The following is a 19,270-nucleotide window of genomic DNA, read 5'->3' on the forward strand; positions in this document are numbered from 1 at the left end:
CTAGCACAAGGGCCTCAACCACATCTCTGAGCAACCTGTATGGTCTCTATGTTACAGAAGTGGGGAAAATTTAGACCTGTGTCCTCTTGTTCTGTATTCCATATAAAACCTGCCTCTTAGGGGGGTGAAAAAGAAATGCAGTGCAGTGTTTGGATATCATAAAACACCTCATAAGTAAAGTGACCTTCCCCAGCAGTCCTCCAACGAATGAGTGAATGCCAGATGTATTGCAACCATAAGCATGCTCACCTAAATGCGTGGTGTAATTTCCATTGCAGGGTGGGATAAACTTCATTTTATAGCTCTATACTTTCATATCTGTAGCTCCAGCTAGATTCTTTACATCCATTTTTACAAACCAAAGTGATATGTCTGTGTATCTTAAGTAATAACAGCCAGTGGTAAGGGTTGGTTTCTGGAAAAGCTAATTTGCATCAGAGGGAAAGATCTTTTTTGAAGGGATGTTTCAGTGTACTTTAAAAATTACTACCTACCTAAGCAGACAAGAGGAAATATATCCTGTGCCCATGTGGAAAAGTATTGTGTATTTTAGCATTCTTTGTAAAAGTTTCTGGTTAGGAAAAAACCAGGATTTCATAACAGTCCAAAAAAAAATCAGTATTTGAAGAGCCAGGAGGTTCAAAGTGGGTATTAATATTCCATCAAGAGCTTACTGCTTACTGAATTTTCTTTTAACTACCTCTGAATCACAGGTAATGATCTGACCTTAGTAATTATCTTGGATTTTATGATATTTTACATGTTTGCCTCACTTGAAAGGGCTATTAAGATTCTAAGGTAGATTGTGAAAACTCTATCTTGTTATGTCATGATCTTCAATAAGAGATTCGTTATCAGAAATGCTCAGCTTATACATTAAAGCTTTTCACAGAATCCTAGAATGGCTCAGGCATGGAAGGGACCTCAGAGATCATCTACTACAAGCTCCTTGTCATAGGTAGGGACTCTTCTCTACTGGACTCTGCTGCTCAAGGCCTCATCCAGCTTGGCCTTGAACACCCCCAGGGAGGAGGCATCCACAGCCTCCCTGTGCAGCCTGTTCCAGAGTCTCACTACCCTTGTACTGAAGAACTTCTTCCTAAGCTCCAGTCTAACCCTCCTCTTCCTCAGCTTCAAATCATTCCCCCTTGCCCTGTCCATAGACACCCTTAGGAAGTCCCTCTGCAGCCTACCTGTAGGATCCCTTCAGGTATTGGAAGGCAGCCCTAGGGTCCTCCTGGAGTCTTCTCTAGGCTGACCACCCCCAGCTCCCTCAGCCTGTCCTCACAGCAGAGGTGCTTCAGCCCTTGGACCATATTTGTGGCCTCCTCTGGACTCACACCAGCAGCTCTGTGTCCTTCTTGTGCTGGGGACACCTGAACTGGAGGCAGGATTGAAGTTGGGATCTCAGCAGAGTATTCTTGCAGATGAAGTTGTAGATGAGGTTGATGTTTGCTAAGACAATGCATTAGTTCAACGTTATTTTTGATGCTGTAGACTAATCATTCACATTATTCTTTCACACTTTCCTTTTGCAATCACAAGAACTCACTTGTGCATCCCCTTATGTATGTAGCGGTGTTTAATCTCTTGGTTGAGTTGTTTTGCTTGGTTGATTTGTTCCTGCCCCAGTATATCAATTAGACATGAGTAGGATAAATGCTCCAGTTAAGAAATGATAGCTGAGTTGAGACAGTTATTTTATTCTCCATCTTCATGTGGTGTCTTGGGGTGGTGGTGTATTTAAGACAAAGGAGCTTGGAGGCTGTGGTGAATGAAGGCACTAGAGGGCAGTGTGATTTCACTCAATGCTCGGTGCCTTCACAGGGAAAGCTCATCGGGGAGGGTAACCTGCACAATCCAGCATTCCTTTGTTTTCTTCGCTTTGAAAATCCTAGTTTTGCTTTACCCTTTTTTGAAGTACAAGTATGGCCATCGGTGCTGCATTTCCTAACCTTGAGTTCTGTTGGACAACAACAACAACAAAAACCCCACACAAAACCAACCAACCAACCAAGAAACCACAACAAACGCAACAACCTGAAGAGCATAAAAGAAATGAGAAACAGGCTGAGACTTGAAGCAGGGAAAGTGAGTTGTCTTAGATGCTGATTTTCTGTAATTCCCCACCCAGGCAAGGTAACAGTAGAAGAATAGCAAGCCTGACATTGTCAGTACAGTCAGGTACAGTAAGCATCTCTCTCAAACTGGTCTAGCATATAAATCACAGAGTGGTTTGGGTTGGAAGCGACCTACAAAGGTAATTTAATCCAACTCCCTTCAGTGAGCAGGGACATCCTCCATTATACCAGACTGTCCAAAGTCATGTCAAGCCTGGCTTTGAATATCTCCAAGGGTGGGGCCTCAACTACCTCCCTATGCAGCCTGCTGCAGTGTTCCACCACCCTCATGCTGCAGAACTTGTTTCTAACATCCAATCTAAATCTACTCTAATTTCAAACCATTGCCTCACATCCTATCACCACAAGCCTTTAGAAACAGCCCCTCTGCAGCCTTCCAGTAGCCCCCTTCACATACTGGAAGGCTGCTATTAGAGTTACCCAAAGCCTTCTCTTTCAGCTTGCTCAGCCTGGCCTCGTAGCAGAGGTGCTCCAACCCCATGACCATTCTCGTGGCCCTGCTCTGGACCCACTCCATCAGGTCCATGTCCTAGAAGGATGTTTCATTTTACTTTCTTCATGCTTTCTGTTACATTTTGCTCACTCAGCTTCCCTTTAAACCTGGCACAGCATACACCATCAGAATTTCTGTTGGACTTCTGGGGGAGTCCAGGCTAAAAAGGAGAAAAAAGCAATTGCCTTTCATTATTGTTTTTTATTCCTTTGCATTCAGGTTGCAATGCTTTCCTGTAGGGTGTTCTTTTGTGGTGTGTGTCAGTATTTCTTCAGATGACACATCTCTGTTATGCTAGGAACACTCCATACGCTTCCCTGATACAAGCATCTACACTTAATTCATTTTCCTGTCTTATTCCAGCTCTAGCAACAAAGCAAATTCAAAATCGTGCCTGCTAGTGATATCAACAATTCTGTATCAGAGCTCACCTGTTCACAGATTGCACTGGGTTGGAAAGGACCCTCAGAGGTTGTCTCATCCAACCCCCCTGCATTCAGCAGGGACACCTCCAACTAGATCACAGTATCACAGTATCACAGTATAACTTAGGTTGGAAAGGACCTCGAGGATCATCGAGTCCAACCTATCATAGATTAGGCAGCCCAGGGCCACATTGAGTCTGATCTTGAATGTCTCCAGGGATGGGGCCTCAACCACTTGTTCCAGTATTTCCTGCTCCAGTTCCAAACAATTATCCCTCATCCTATCACTACAAACAGTCCTTTTCCAGCCTTCTTGTAGGACCCATTCAGATACTGGAAGACCGCAATTAGGTCTCTTCAAGAGCCTTCTCTTCTCCAGGCAGAGCTGCTCCAGCCCCCTGACATCTTTGTGGCCTCCTCTGGACCCGCTCCAGCAGGTCCATGTGTCTCTTGTGTTGGTGGCCTCAGAGGTGGACACTGCAGTGCAGGTGAGGTCTCACCAGAGCAGAGTGGCAGAATCCCCTCTCTTGATCTGCTGGCCACACTTCTTTTGATGCTGCCCAGGATGTGATTGACGTTCCAGGCTGCAGGTGCACATTGCTGGCTTATGTCCAGCTTCTCATTCACCAGGTTCAAGGTGCTGAAATTCATACTGGACAGATAAATCAGTCTGTGCTGTTTTTTCTGCAAATACACAGTGAGTCAAGTGTGAAGATATGACAGAGCTTGTCTTGTCAAGCCTGTTCAGCATGCCATTTGTCTGGGAAAGCAGACAGTTACCATCAAAGAGAGTTTCCACTCTTTCCCTTTGGGTGTAGGATTTGGCTTTTTATCATAGAAAATTCATTATTCCAGACATTCAGGGTCAGACTCATTGTGGCCCTGTGCAGCCTGCTCTAGTCAGAGGTGTCCTTGATGACTGCAAGGGGTTGGACAGAATCACAGAATCAACCAGGTTAGAAAAGACCTCAAAGATCATAAAGTCCAACCTATTACCTAATACCTAACACCTCGTGACAACTAAACCATGGCTCCAAGTGCCACATCCAATCGATTTGAACACTCCACCACCTCCTTGGGCAGCACATTCCAATGGCAAGTTACTCTTTCTGTCTGTGAAGGATTTTCTCCTCACCTCGAGCCTAAACTTCCCCTGGTGCAGCTTGAGACTGTGTCCTCTTGTTCTGGTGCTAGTTGCCTGGGAGAAGAGACCAACCCCCACCTGACTACAGCCTGGCTTCCCTGCATAAGCTCTAGTACAGATGCAGTGGGTTGGAGTGGGTGCCTGTGGAAACACTCCTATTCAATCCTTCAGCTTAATCCTTGCTGTAATTAGATGGGTAAATTATAAATTGGGGACAGATAAATGAGTGAAAGTAGTCCTGTGTTTGGATTCTGAGAACTGTGTTATTTTTCCTAGCAGAGAAAATTAGCAAAGTGTACTTGGGTGCAGTTCTAGCCGATCTAACTTGTGGAGGTAAATGAGTCTTAACAGCAGAGGCAATGCAGCTGGAGCCTGCCCACGGTCAGTTACACAGCTAATTTCCTTTTGTGGATTTCATGAGCAGATTCCCTGTTCTGCTTCCAGTGTAGCTTAAATGGTTGGTACAGCTAGCATTCAGAGCTTCCCCAAACCAAAAGCAGTTGGGTGGAGGGCAATTCATACCATGCCCTTGTGGGGTCTGAGGGGTCTGAGCAGCCTCATTAAGGGGCAGAAAAATGGAAGTGGCAGCAGAATTTGGCTTTTGCTCCTAGTTCTCATTCTTGCCAAAGGAAAGATGCATCCTTTGGTTAGGCTGGGCATATTATAACATAGAATCATAGAATGCATTGGGTTGGAAGGGACCCTCAAAGGTCATCTTGTCCAGCTCCCCATGCAGTGAGCAGGGACATCCTTCTAGATTAGGTTGCTGGTACCACCTCGGTGGTTTTACAAAGGCACTACAAAACACTTCTTCCACGTCCATGAAGACTCAGATGGCAATTAATTAATCCTTGTAAACTTTTAATGCAATTAACTACATCATCAGTAGATCTACTAGCTTGGCATATTCGTTGGTGATTCATAGTAGTCACATAATCTGTTGGTACTCCATTTGCCTTTTGAAGTAGGTTATTCATGCTGCACAAAACTCAGCTGAATCAGACTTGATGGTGAAGAAGATTCCTTGTTCCAGCAATGGGAACTGAATTTGTTTCAATTTCATGTAATATTTGTCCCTGTTATTTGATATTGAGCCCTTTATTGCCTGCTGCATTGGATGTCCTCTACTCTGTAAAGTCTCTATCAACAGCAGTGATCCTTCATATTTCTACTGCTCAGAAACAAAGCTTTAAGAAGCACAGGACATTATTTTGTAGAAGAAATCCAAAATTTATACAAGTGGAAGAGTAATAATGCTTAAAGTTCTCAAATAAGCAGGCGTGAGCTAATTGTAATGACCTTGCCAGTGGGCTGTGAACTCTTCATGCAGAAATAATGTTCTGTTCCAAATGCAGAGTTCCAAGTACTGTCAACAGCCAATGGATGTTCCTGATGTGACCTGTTGGAGTAGACAATGGCAAATGCAGCAGTTGTCTTCCTGATAGTGTTGGGAAAACAGCCTCTGTAAAAGGGGAGAATAAGGGACTTGAAACCCAGAGCATTTCTTTGAGACCTCCTGTGTAGCAAAGATCCATGAGCAGGTTGACAGGAGGTGACTGGGCAAACTCATCTAATGCAAATTCTTTTATCCTTTATTCTTTACAACTTAAGATCATACAATCATTGAATTATCAGGGTTGGAAGGGACCTCAAAGATCATCCAGTTCCAACCCCCCTGCTATGGGCAGGGACAGATCACACTACAGCAGGTTGCTCACAGCCACATCCAGCCTGGCTTTAAAAACCTCCAGGGATGAGGCTTCTACCACCCTCCTGGGCAACCTGTGCCAGTGTCTCACCACCCTTAGGTTCTTCCTAACATCCAGTCTGAATCTCCCCATTTCTAATTTTGCTCCATTTCCCTCAGTCCTATCACTCCCTGACATCCTAAAAAGTCCCTCCCCAGCTTTCCTGTAGGCCCCCTTCAGGTACTGGAATGCCCTAATAAAGTCTCCTTAGAGTCATCTTTTCTCCAGACTGAATAACTCCCAATTCCCTGAGTCTGACTCCATAGGAGATGAGCTCCAGTCCTCTGATCATCCTCATGGCCCTTCTCTGGACAAGATCCACAACTTGTCACATACTGCTTCTAAACATCTATGCTGTCTACCAGGCTGTGAAAATAATTATGGCAATCTTAAGGCATCAGAAGTTGTATCCAAATTTCCAGAAATTATTAGATTGGGGTGGGGGGTGGAAAGTTAAAAATCTATGGTAGTACTTCTGCATTCAATAAAAAGTAAAGAAAATCCATTAGTGCTGAGCTCTGTGAAGCCAACAGCACTGCAGCAGTCTTGCAGAGCAAGGTGAGAGAAAGGTTTTGCTTTCTGCTGCTTCTTCTCTGCTCTTTCCTCTTTTAGTCTCTTTCACACATACAGGTGTGTAGATTTGCCTGTATCCCTGCAGCTCCTTGGCATGCAGCTTATTACCCTTGCTGATTGCTGTGGAATTTATTTCAAGCCCTTGTGGGATACTAAGTAAAAGTTATGCTAAGGATAATACAGGAAATGTGCATGCTCTTAAAATGTACCCAGAAGTCTGGATATTTAGTGCAAATACCTGCCACTGAATCCTGGTGACCCCCAGCCAAGAATCACAGAATGTTAAGGATTGGAAGGAACCTTGAAAATTCATCCAGTCCAACGCCCCTGCCAGAGCAGGATCACCTGGGGCAGGTCACACAAAAATGCATCCAGGTGGGTTTTGAATGTCTCCCGAGAAGGAGACTCCACAACCTCTCTGGGCAGCCTGCTCCAGGGCTCTGTCACCCTCCCAGAGAAAAAAATTTCTTTTCTGTTCCCATGGTACCTCCTCTGCTCCAGCTTGCACCCATTGCCCCTTGTCCTATCACTGGACATCACTGAGCAGAGCCTGGCTCCATTCTCCCAACACTGCCCTGCATATCTTTATCAACATGAATGAGGTCACCCCTCAGACTCCTCTTCTCCAATCTGCAGAGCCCCAGCTCCCTCAGCCTGTCCTCAGCAGTGAGATGTTCCTCTGCCTTCAGCATCTTTGTGACTCTGTACTGGACTCTTTCAAGCAGTTCCCTGAGGTTCTTCTTGAACTGAGGGGCCTAGAACTGGACACAATATTCCAGATGTGGCCTCTCCAGGGCAGAGCAGAGGGTCAGGAGAACCTCTCTCCACCTACTCACCACAGTCTTTCTAATCCACCCCAGGATGCCATTTGCCTCCTTGGCCACAAGAGCACATTGCTGGCTCATGGCCATCCTTCTGTCCACCCGGACCCCCAGGTCCCTTTCCCCTACACTGCTCTCCAACAGGTCAGTCCCCAAGCTATCCTGGTTCCATAGGATTGTTCATTCCCAGACACAAGAATCTACTCCTGTCTTTGTTGGATTTCATTCAATTTCTCTCTGCCCAACTCTCATCCTAAACTTGGTGCTGTGGCTATGAGCACACCACCCTCATGGATCTTGGTATTCTGACTGAGCAGCCCTTGCAAAAGAGCTGCTTTGTGTAGTATCCTCAGAGTCTGGCACTGATTGTTTTGATCAAGAGGTTGATAATGTTAGATGAAGTTTCACTCTGCAAGCCCACATTCAAAATGAGAAAGCTTAACCTCTCAGCTTTTTGGGAGCTCTGTGAGGAGAATCTTGCCTGAATTGCTAGCTGAAGGAGAAGTTTTGTAGATGGTGATTTCTGAGGTCTAGGATGCCCCTTGGAAAGAGAAATTCCTTACTGTTTTGGAAACAAGCTGTGCTGAGAGCTTGTGTCAGCTGTTAAAGCAGGGGGAGTAAATGGTTTGAGGAGGGTAGCAGGAAGAAGGGAAGAGTGAGTACACTGTGCCACACAAATGCCTGCTTCATTAGATTTGGTCAATTTTCCAGGTGTATACAGTGTACAAAATTGCTCAGAATAGGGAAGAAATGAAGGACATTTGATGTGCTCAAATGCCTCACCTCTCACCACAAGCATCCCCCTCACACAGAGTAATTGGCAGAGCATCCATTCTGTGGGAGATGGATTACCACGCACATTTATATGGCAATTAGATTTTATTATTTACCATTTAGCATGCATCACCAACTTTCCTCACAGTCCATTGGGCAACCTGACTGCTTCAGCTTTAAATCTCTTTCATCTTCTTTTTTCTACTCTTCCCTTTTTCCCCCCTCTTTCTTGGTCCTTTCTTCTTCCCCCCCACCCCGGGCTACTGATTTCCATCTAGTCTTACAGGGTGGAAGAAGAAGTAAAGAGAAATAGAGTGGCTGGGAATCTGAGAATTGTTCTTGTCAGGAAAATGTTGCAGGTTTTTGGTGTGACTGTTTCTTGCTTCAGAATGGGCTTGTTGGGGAAATGGTGGATTTTAACCTGGGGAAATCCAGGGGACTTGAGCACTTAGCTTTTATGTGTCCACTTTAGTCTCTTGAAAACTGCGAAGGACTTCGTTGTGTCACTGCTATTTCCACACACATGCTTTCTGTCACACAGCTTTACTTGTCATACCTCTCTACCATTGAGAGGTTCTGAACAGAGCCAAAAAAGAGTAATAGGAAAGTTAGGAGGTGATTCTGCCCCTCTGCTCTGCTCTGGGGAGACTTCACCTGGAGTACTGTGTTCAGCTGTGGTGCCCCCAGCACAAGAGAGACCTGCTCCAGCAGGTCCAGAAGAGGCCATCAAGATGATCAGAGGGCTGGAGCTTCTCTGCTGTGAAGACAGGCTGAAAGAAGTGGTGCTGTTCTGCCTGGAGAAGAGAAGGCTCCAGAGAGACCTTAGAGCTGCATTTCAATATCTGAGGGAGACTTACAGGAGCACTGGGGAGGGACTGTTTAGAAGGGCCTGTAAGGATAGGACAAGGAACAATGGTTTGAAAGTGGAGCAGGGCAGATTTATGTTGGACATCAGGAGGAAGTTCTGCACAGTGAGAGTGGTGAAATCCTGGAACATGCTTCCCAGGGATGTGGTTGAGGTCCCATCCCTGGAGACATTCAAGATCAGACTCGATGTGCCCCTTAGCATCCTGCTCTAGCTGGAGGTGTCCCTGCTGACTGTAGGGAGGATTGGACAAGATGACCTTTGAGGGGCCCTTCCAACCTGATGCAATCTGTGAAAGAAAACTGAGCACACCAAGAGATGAATGGGGAAGTGGAGAGCACATCCAGCAGAGAGCATAGCACTAATATGGGAAACACATTTCACCAAGGGTGGAAAGGTTTCAATGCAGTTAGGAGAGCAGAATGGTTATGAGTAGTGTGATAGAATCAGGAGGCTTGGAAAGAGGCAGAGCAGCAGGTGCAGTGTGGACTGCCACAGAACTTGGTGGCAAGTGAAATCTGTAAGGTGCTCTTCCTGGTGCACCCATCAACTGTAAATTCTCCCTGGTACCTTTTTTTTTTCCCCCTTCCCACTACCTGTTTTCCATCAGTGTGGATTAGGGTACAGCGTGACCATGAAACTCTAAAAAGAACAGTCTCAGCCAAGAGAGGGAATATCTTCTTAATGGGGTATTCAGGGAAGGTACTGAAAGCAATGTAGAGTAAGGCTGAAAAGATCCATTTCTATATTCCTGCCTGAAAGAGCAACATGCTAACTCAAATCCCCCCCTTTTTTTTTGTCCACAATCATTTTGCCTTGCCTGGTTATCAGTACAGGAAACATGGAAGAGGGAATGTGCTACCTGTCACATCATACCATTGCCCCTTGGACAGGCTATTGGATAGGACTGTAGATATTTGATAGGTATATGGGTATATAGGTATTTCATAGGACTATGGGTATTTGATAGGTATATGGTAGGACTAGGGGGAATAGAACAAAACTAGAAATGGGTAGATTCAGATTGGATGTTAAGAAGTTCTTCCCCATGAGGGTGGTGAGACACTGGCACAGGTTGCCCAGGAAGGTGGTGGAAGCCTCTTCCTGGAGGTTTTGAAGGCCAGGCTGGATGTGGCTGTGAGCAACCTGCTCTGGTGTGAGGTGTCCCTGGCCATGGCAGGGGAGTTGGAGCTGGCTGATCCTTGAGGTCCCTTCCAACCCTGGCAATTCTGTGATTCGAAAGGGCAGCTAACTTAGCAGAAGTGGTCAAGTAAACTAGCCACTCTTTCTCTTCTTAGGTGAGAGGGTGTCCAAAAGTGGTAGAATTTATCACTCTAAAAGGAACAATATTTGTTAAAGCCTACTTTTCTTCAAAGGAAAAAAAAAGCCACATCAACCCCCCCCAAAAAAACCCTCTTCAACCACAAATCAATACTGAAGCAACAGAATGGTCTCTTTGAAGTCAGTAAATGGATATAAAACACTAAGTTTACATTTTCATCTCTTCCCTCAAGTGCCTTTGGAAGTGGTAGACAAAATTCAGTTGTGCTTTGCTCTTGCACCGAGCAGGCCTGTGAACATGCAGTGAGTGCAGGTTCTCTGCTGCAAAGGGAGATCTGAGCAGCCATATGCTGCCACGTATGTGCTGCAGAAGCTGTGTGGATACATCACTCAAGGCTGCTGCTTCAGTTTATTATGGGATTGTGAGCACAGCAGGCTTCTTGGTTCATTCCAAACAGAATGATTCTTTCACCAGCATGTTTAAAGGATCACTGAATCACAGAAATGTTAGGGGTTGGAAGGGACTTCTAGAGATCATCCAGCGCAGTCTCCCTGCCAGAGCATGGTCACCTAGGGCAGTTCAGACAGGAAAGTATCCAGGTGGGTTTTGAAAGTCTCCAGAGAAGGAGACTCCACATCCTCTCTGTGCAGCCTATTCCAGGGCACCAGCATGCTCACAGTAAGGAAGTGTCTCCTCATGTGGAGGTGGATTCTCCTGTGTTCCAGCTCATACCCATTGTCCCTTGTCCTGTCACTGGACACCAACAAAAAGAGCCTGGGGAGATTTAGACTGGAGATTAGGAAGAAATTCTTGGCAGTGAGGATGATGAGGCGCTGGAACAGGTTGCCCAGGGAGGTTGTGGCTGCCCCCTCCCTCCCTCCCTCCAACCCAAACCATTCTGTGATATTTCCAATTACCTATGCAGGCTGGAGAAGGCTTGAGGTTTCTCGGTATATGATGCTGTAAAGGTTGCTAAGGCTCCTGCTTGGATGGTTTATACTATTAACAAATTTCACATTCCTAAGCTTTTTATCTCTGTTTCACAAATTCAAATGCAGCTGAGTTTTAGGGCTGGTATGTAGTGACTAACCATTTTTTCACAGTCTGATAGGCATTTGTTTGTTTCAGGCCATTTCTTTGCAGGCAAACTGTAAACCAGTACAAACAGCACGAAATTACACTCCTTTGCAAACAAGCAAAACAAAACAAAACAAAATCCCTGGGGCTGTTTAGTCTTGAGAAGAGAAGACTGAGAAGGGATCTCATCAATGTGTATAAACATCTGAGGGGTGGGTGTCAAGTGGAGTGGGCCAAGCTCTTTTCAGTGGTGCACAGTAATAAGACAAGAAACAACAGCTTCAAGCTTGAACATAAAAAAATTGCACCTCAAGATGAGGAGAAACTTTACAGTGAGGGTGATGGAGCACCAGAACAGGCTGCCTAGAGAGGTTGTGGAGCCTCCTTCTCAAGAGACTTTCAAAACTCACATGGATGCATTCCTGTTCAGACTCCCCTACTTTGGCAGGAGGGTTGGACTTGATCTCTTGAGATCCCTTTCAACCTCTAATGTACTGTGATACTGTGAAAACAAAATGAAATAAATCCAAGCAAACAAACAAAACCCAAAATGAATCAAAAAAACCCAAAAAGCAAACAGACCAAAAGGAAATATGGCAGCAGAAGCAGGAAAAGGTGTGACTGCAGTTTATAGTGATAAGAGGGACGTTAAAGGGAGATTAAAATTACCCATATGGGTTAGTGGTGATAGCTTGTACATTCTGAGCTCCTCCCCTAGAAAATCTGCCTGCAAAGATTCACAGCATCACAGAGTGGTAGGGGTTGGAAGAGACCTCTGGAGATCATCCAGTCCACCCCCCTGCTCGAGTAAAAGGTCCAGCACAGAGCCATGAGGGTGATTAAGGGATTGGAACATCTTCCGTATGAGGAGAGACTGAGGGAGCTGAGGGCTCTGTAGCTTGTAGAAGAGGAGACGGAGAGGTGACCTTGTCAATGTTTATAAATATGTAAAGGGTGAGTGCCAAGAGGATGGAGCCAGGCTCTGCTCGCTGGTGCCCAAGGACAGCACAAGGGGCAATGGTGGAATTTAAAGCATAGGAAGTTCCATGGAAACAGGAGGAAACATTTTTTCCCTGTGAAGGTGACAGAACACTGGGAGAGGCTGCCCAGGGGGGTTGTGGAGTCTCCCTCTCTGGAGATATTCAAAACCTGCCTGGATGCATTCCCATGTAATCTGGTGTGGGCGTTCCTGCTCTGGCAGGGACGTTGGGCTGGATGAGCTTTTGAGGTCCCTTCCAACCCCTGAAACTCTGTGATTCTGTGATTTCTGTGAAAGTAGGTTTGCTGAGAGCAGGTTGCACAGGAATGTGTCCAAGTGGGTTTGGAATCTCTCCAGAGAAGGAGACTCCACAACCTCTCTGGGCGGTCTGCTCCAGCATCCTCAAAGGAAGGAAGCTTTTCCCAGAGGGCGTTGGGTCGGCAGGGACTGTGGTGGGTTTAGGTCTAGCCTGGCTGTCCTGTCACAGGGAGGGACACAAGAAATTGCAATCTTTTGGTGTCTCATCCCATCAGGTCTGAATCTACTCCTCTCTATAAAGAGACATAGCTCTCTTTTCTGCCCTTTTACTTTCTGTCTCTTCTCCCAGCCAGACTTTATCTTGTTTGGTGTTTTGGGGGAGGGTTCTGGCCTAGAGCAGCCTGGTTTATTCCGCGTCGTTCAGGCCCAGAGGCATCAGGGGGTAGGGAGGTGTGGGGGGGCGAGGAGAGACTGAGGGAGCTGAGGGCTCTTTAGCTTAGAGGAGACTGAGAGGTGACCTCATCAATGTTTATGAAGATGTGCAGGGTGAGTGCCCAGAGGCTGGAGCCAGGCTCTGCTGGGTGATGCCCAATGCCAGCACAAGGGGCAGCAGTGGAAGTTGAGGCAGAGGAAGTTTCACCTAAACACGAGGAAAAGTTTTTTCCCTGTGAGGGTGACGGAGGCCTGGAACAGGCTGCCCTGAGGGGTTGTGGAGTCTCCCTCCCTGGAGACATTCAAAACCTGCCTGGATGTGTTCCTGTGTGGTCTGGTGTGGATGATCCCGCTCTGGCTGGGGGGGTTGGACTGGATGAGCTTTGGAGGTCCCTTCCAGCCCCTGACATTCTGTGATTCTGTGAAAGTGAGGCCTGGGCTCTCCGCCTAACTGGGGGAGGTTCTGAAAAGGTTTTTCTTTTTGGCTTAAAGAGGTTATTGTAAGCCCAGGTGGAAGGACTGGGCTGAGGCTGCATGTGAATGGAGGTGTTGTGTAATTTCTCTCTATAGGTGTGAATGCATTTAAACTTCCAACACTCTCCCATCCCGTGTGAGAGAGTTTTTATTTTACTTCCTTTTGGGCGGTAAAATACAGCTTCTGTCAGCTCTTAAAACAGAGACAGGGACCCTCAAATTTCATCTTGTCCAAGGTCCCTGCAGTCAGCAGGGACACCTCCAACTAGAGCAGGCTGACCAGGGCCACCTCAGGGCTGATCTTGAATATCTCCAGAACCTCAACCATGTCCCTGGACAACCTGTTTCAGTATTTCACCACTCTCATTGTGAAGAAATTCTACCTGATGTCCAACCTAAATCTGCCCTGCTCCACTTTCAAACCATTGCCTCTTGTCCTGTCATTACAAGCACTTTGAAACAGTCCCTCCCCAGCCTTTCTGTAGGTCCCCTTCAGATATTGAATAATATCTCTAAGGTCTCCCCAGAGCCTTATTCAGGCTGAACAACCCCCGCTCCCTCAGCCTACCCTCACAGCAGAGGTGCTTCAGACCTTGGATCATCCTTGTGGCACTTCCCTGGACTCACTGCAGCAGTTCTATGTCATAGTATCATAGTATCATTCAGGGTTGGAAGAGGCTACAAGGATCATCTAGTTCCAACCCCCCTGCCATGGGCAGGGACACCCCACACTAGATCAGGCTGGCCAGAGCCTCGTCCAGCCCGGGCTTGAACACCTCCAGGGACGGGGCCTCGACCACCTCCCTGGACAACCCATTTCAGGGTTTCACCACTGTCATGGTGAAAAACCTCCTCCTCACATCTAGCCTGAATCTCCTCACCTCCAGCTTCATTCCATTCCCCCTAGTCCCATCACTACCTGAGATCCTGAGCAGTCCTTCCCCAGCCTTCCTGTAGGCCCCCTTCAGATACTGGAAGGCCAGTCCTTCCTATGATGTGTTTCTGGATGGAAGCTCTGTGTCTGAATCCCTTGTTTGTCAAGTAGATGTATGGTTCCTGGCACATAATGAACACATCCAGGTATTTTTAAGTAATTAGTCATAGAAGTGTGAAATCTACACATGCATTTGAGAACATGTAGTCCTGCAATGCCCCTTCACATCAAATATGCTATCAGTGTTTTCTGCTACACTCTTTTAAGGAATGTTTTAATGTTTTTTCTGAGATACCTTTCATTCAGCACAAAATGGCCAGAACATCCAGCAGGTCAAGGTTTGTTTGGGTTTTTGGTTTGGTTTGGGTTTTTTTCCCCCTGTATCTAATATTTCATTCTCTTTAACAGGTGATTTGTATATTGGAGGGGTGGCCAAAGAAATGTTTAAGTCCTTGCCAAAACTGGTGCATGCAAAAGAGGGATTCCAAGGCTGCCTTGCATCAGTTGACTTGAATGGACGGCTCCCCGATCTCATCTCGGATGCACTCTTCTGCAATGGACAAATAGAAAGAGGATGTGAAGGTATTAAAGACACAGATTATTTATTATTATTATTATTATTATTATTATTATTATTATTATTATTATTATTATTATTATTATTATTATTATTATTATTATTATTATATCATTGTGAAAGTATTGTGCAAATCCTGCAGAGCTGTGTTGATATGTACACTCCATATATGGAGAGACTATGTTTTACCTTGGCTTAAAGAGATTGTTGTAAGCCCAGGTGGAAGGACTGGGATCAGATTTGACCCTTTCTTATAGAAAGACCACTTCTGCTATTATGGAGACAAGTGCATGCCTGCCCTACAGCACAGAGATTGATCTGACAACATGAGTTAGCTTCTTAAAGGTCTCATATAGGTTCCAGTCTTCTCCAGTAGCAAGATATTTTGCATGTCTTTTGTTTTCCTCAGATGTGTTTTAATTAATGGTACAAACAATAGCAATTAGCTTCAATTAAGTCCTTTGCATCTTCTTAACACTTAGGCATTTGCTAATGCTGAGACATTAGTTAATTAATGCAATTTTTAAAACAGATATTTTGAGTTGATTAATTCAAGGTTAATTTATGAATCTGGTTAAGATTAATATTCCATCTTGTCTATTTTTGCTCACCCTTGAGATCTGTATTGTCATGAGCCCTTCTGTCTGAAATCAGTAACAGCAAAATCTGTTTTATCTCACCCTTTTAAAAACTGCTTTTGTTGACTCATCTGAGATGTTATTGTGGATGCCCCCTCCCTGGAGGTGTTTAAGGCCAGATTGGATGAGGCCTTGGGCAACCAAGTCTAGATGAGAGGCATTCTTGCCCATGGCAGAGAGGTTGGACTGGATGACTTTTGAGGTCCCTTCCAACCTAAGCCATTCCATGATTCTATCATGGAATTGAAGTGAGGGCAGAATTGAAGGAGAGATATTTGTAATTCAGGAGTGTCAATCTCTAGCTATTTTTCCAGCTATCATTTAATCCTCATTTTTCCTGTGATTCCTGGAGTAATTTAAATCCTCTGTCCTTGCATAACTCTGAGTTTTGTGTCTATGTTCAGTTTTATGTGTTCTCTCTGTTCTCAAGTGCTATTCTTTTCTGGACAGGAAAAAAAAAGATGTATAAATGGTGCTGCAGAATCTCAAGTTGGAATCTTAATATCAACTTTATTAAGTTTGCAAATAGACATTGTAAAAAACTCAGGCTGAGCTGGGGGGATTTCCTTAAGCTTCTGTAGATAAAGTAAATTCTTTTGTTGTACCTACAGCACAGTGTTTGTACAGGTGGAATTTTATGCTCTTTACCTACCACCTTCAGTTAACCACAGAAACTCCATTGACAGCACCTAAAAAGAGGGAAAGTGCACAACTTATTTTTTCTGTAGCTTTAGTGTCCATTTATTGCTACCAGGAATGGAAAAAGAGAAAAGTATAAATTAGTTTGTCACTGAGCTTGGAAAATTAGATTCTGCTTTTTGAACGATGTTAGCAAGTTCTGTGCCTGCACCGTCCTGTCAGAGAGTCCATGTCCACCTTAATTCCATTACACATTTCATAGCTCCTTTGGAAATGATGTCATTTTCTAAATGAATTTTCTGTACTTCAGAGAAATGTTGCCACAGGCCTATAGTGTGAAGTCACCTTTGAGACCAGAGGCACAACTGGTTTGAACAGAGCTACTGACAATGTTATAAAGGCCTTACAAACATTGTCCTTTTGGTGGAAAGTCAGCTCTTTCTGACACCAAAATCATCTGACACAAGCAAAATGGTCAAACCAGATGTCCTGTGTGGCTCTCAGAGGACTGCCTCATCTGAAATCTTTTAGAGAGGCTTGTAGTGATAGGACAAGAAGCAATAGTTTGAAGCTGGAGCAAGGAGGATTTAGGTTGGACATCAGGAGGAAGTTTTGCACAATGAGAGTGGTGAAATCCTGGAACAGGCTGCCCAGGGATGTGGTTGAGTCCCCATCCCTGGATACATTCAAGGTCAGCCTTGATGCAGCTTGATCTAGATGGAGGTGTTTATGCTGATTGCAAAGGTCTTGTACAAGATGACCTTTGAGGGTCCCTTTCAACCCAGTGCAGTCTGTGAATCTGTGAAATCCTTAACAGCATGGAATTAAATTAACATTAAACTAGAGAAGGGCAGATTTAGGTTGGACATCAGGAAGTCCTTCGCTATGAGGGTGGTGGAACACTGGAACAGGTTGTCCAGGGATGTGATTGAGGCCCCTTCCCTGGACATATTCAAGGTGAGGCTCAATGAGGCCCTGGGCAGCCTGATCTAGTTGGGAATGTCCCTGCTGACTACTGGATGACCTTTGGAGATCCCTTCTGGCCTGGATCATTCTATGGTTCTACAAGAACACAGTTGCACCAAGTATTTTGTGGGCATAATGAAACTAGAAGCAAACAAAGGCAAAAGGCCAAATCTTCTTGGACCTGCAACAGTTGTTATTGTGTCATCTGAGCAACTTTCAAACTTCAAAATTAACAGGGAGACAAACCCCATTACTTTGACAGATTCTTCTGCAGCAGAACTGCCTTTGAGCAACTGCAAACTCAGCCACTACATCAGGTCCTAATCATCTCATTTATGAAGATAATCAAAAGCTCCACAGTGTCAATGAGAAAAGGCAAATGGCTCTAAAGAACAAGTCAGAGTGTAAGCCCTTAAATGAGGTGATGCAATCCAATGTTATCAAAAGCACAATACTTTCCTTTTTAACAAGATCACATCTGTGGCTTTTTTTCCCCCCTAGGATGTACTTTTTAACCCTGCACTTTTTAATGTGCCTGCAGGGTCCTGCGGTTTGGGTACTTTGAAGTCCTCATGACTTTTGCTCTACTTCTGCAAAGATGAGGAAATTTAACATTGCATAACTAAAGTGTAAATAAATGCATGAATATATAACATGTAAACACCTACAGATATTTTCACTTCATCTTTGTAAAGTTTCTGAGTAGCAGAATCTGGTGAGAAAAAAAATGTGTCTTGTCTTGTCAGCTACAGGATTCTGTCATTATAATCCCCAGCTGAAGAAAGGGTGATGTAATGCCCAAATGCTTAGACTGCTGGGCTCAAAACTCCAGAGAAAAGGAAATCACTACCCTATGTCTGCCTACCACAACAAATCAGTTATAAACAGTATTATTATTAGTAGTAGCAGTCTTATTTATTCTTATTTATAATTATCTGAAGAGGAGAAAATAGAACAGATGGATAGTTTTGCCAGTAAGGTGACTGGCCAGGCTCTGGTTCAGAGGTATGCTAGAGCTGTGCCTTGTTTAAAACAAGAGACCATTGGGCTGATTTAAATCGGATTCACAGCTTCACAGATTGCATTGAGTTGGAAGGGCCCTTCAAAAGTCATCCTGTCCAAACCCCCTGCAGTCAGCAGAGACACCTTCAACTAGATCAGATATTGATCTGAAACTTGTAAAATAGTGGCAAACCAAGAGACAATCCCACGCTGAGATCTCTGAAGGAGCTCTGATGTGAAAGAAGGGTTAAGTGGATTTCTCTCTACAGCATGATTTAACTTATTTGTATAACCTTTGGACCAGTTTTAACCTGCCATTAATGACTGCCAGTGGGACTTTCAAATGGATATTGATGTGGACAGCACAGAGCCACAAAAATGATTAAGGGAGTGGAACAGCTTCTTCACGAGGAGAGACTGAGGGAGCTGGGGCTCTTTAGCTTGGAGAAGAGAACACTAAAGGGTGACCTCATTAATGTTTATAAATATGTAAAGGGTGAGTGCCAAGAGGATGGAGTCAGGCTCTTCCTGGTGGTGCCCAATGACAGGACAAGGGGCAACGGGTGGAAGTTGGGGCATAGGAAGTTCCATGGAGATATGAGGAAGAATTTTTTCACTATGAGGGTGACAGAGCCCTGGAACAGGCTGCCCAGGCGGGTTGTGAAGTCTCCCTCTCTGGAGATATTCAAAACCCACCTGGATATGTCCCTGTGTGACCTGTTCTAGGGGATCCTGCTCTGCCCCTAACATTCTGTGATTCTCCAAAACATTGCAGGGCAATTTGATAACCCCAGAAACAATTTTTTCTTTTTCCTTGTGGTGTCAAGAGTCGGTGTGAAACGTGTGTGTGTGTGTGCTCATAGTAATATGTAGTTGGTGGTCTCTACTTCAGTCTCCATTCACCAATCATGAAGAAAAGCTTAAGGAGGGGGAAAAAAAAAAGACAACCACTGAGGGTGATGGTGCTAATTATTCCTGAATTCAGTCTATCTGAACATGACAAATGGCTACTCAGGATTCAGCCATGC

General features: G+C 44.9%; 1 protein-coding gene across 1 annotated transcript in view; it reads left to right on the top strand.

Moving 5' to 3' along the window:
* Positions 1–19,270, top strand: part of NRXN1 (neurexin 1) — an 814,281-nt gene that overhangs the window by 384,867 nt on the left and 410,144 nt on the right. The window contains 1 exon segment of the mRNA XM_068153449.1: positions 14,829–15,002. Coding sequence (XP_068009550.1) covers positions 14,829–15,002 — 174 coding nt within the window.

The sequence above is a fragment of the Melanerpes formicivorus genome, unplaced genomic scaffold, assembly GCF_026170545.1.
Source record: "Melanerpes formicivorus ecotype bairdi unplaced genomic scaffold, bMelFor1.0.p_v2 SCAF_26, whole genome shotgun sequence".
In the NCBI taxonomy this organism is placed as follows: Eukaryota; Metazoa; Chordata; class Aves; order Piciformes; family Picidae; genus Melanerpes; species Melanerpes formicivorus.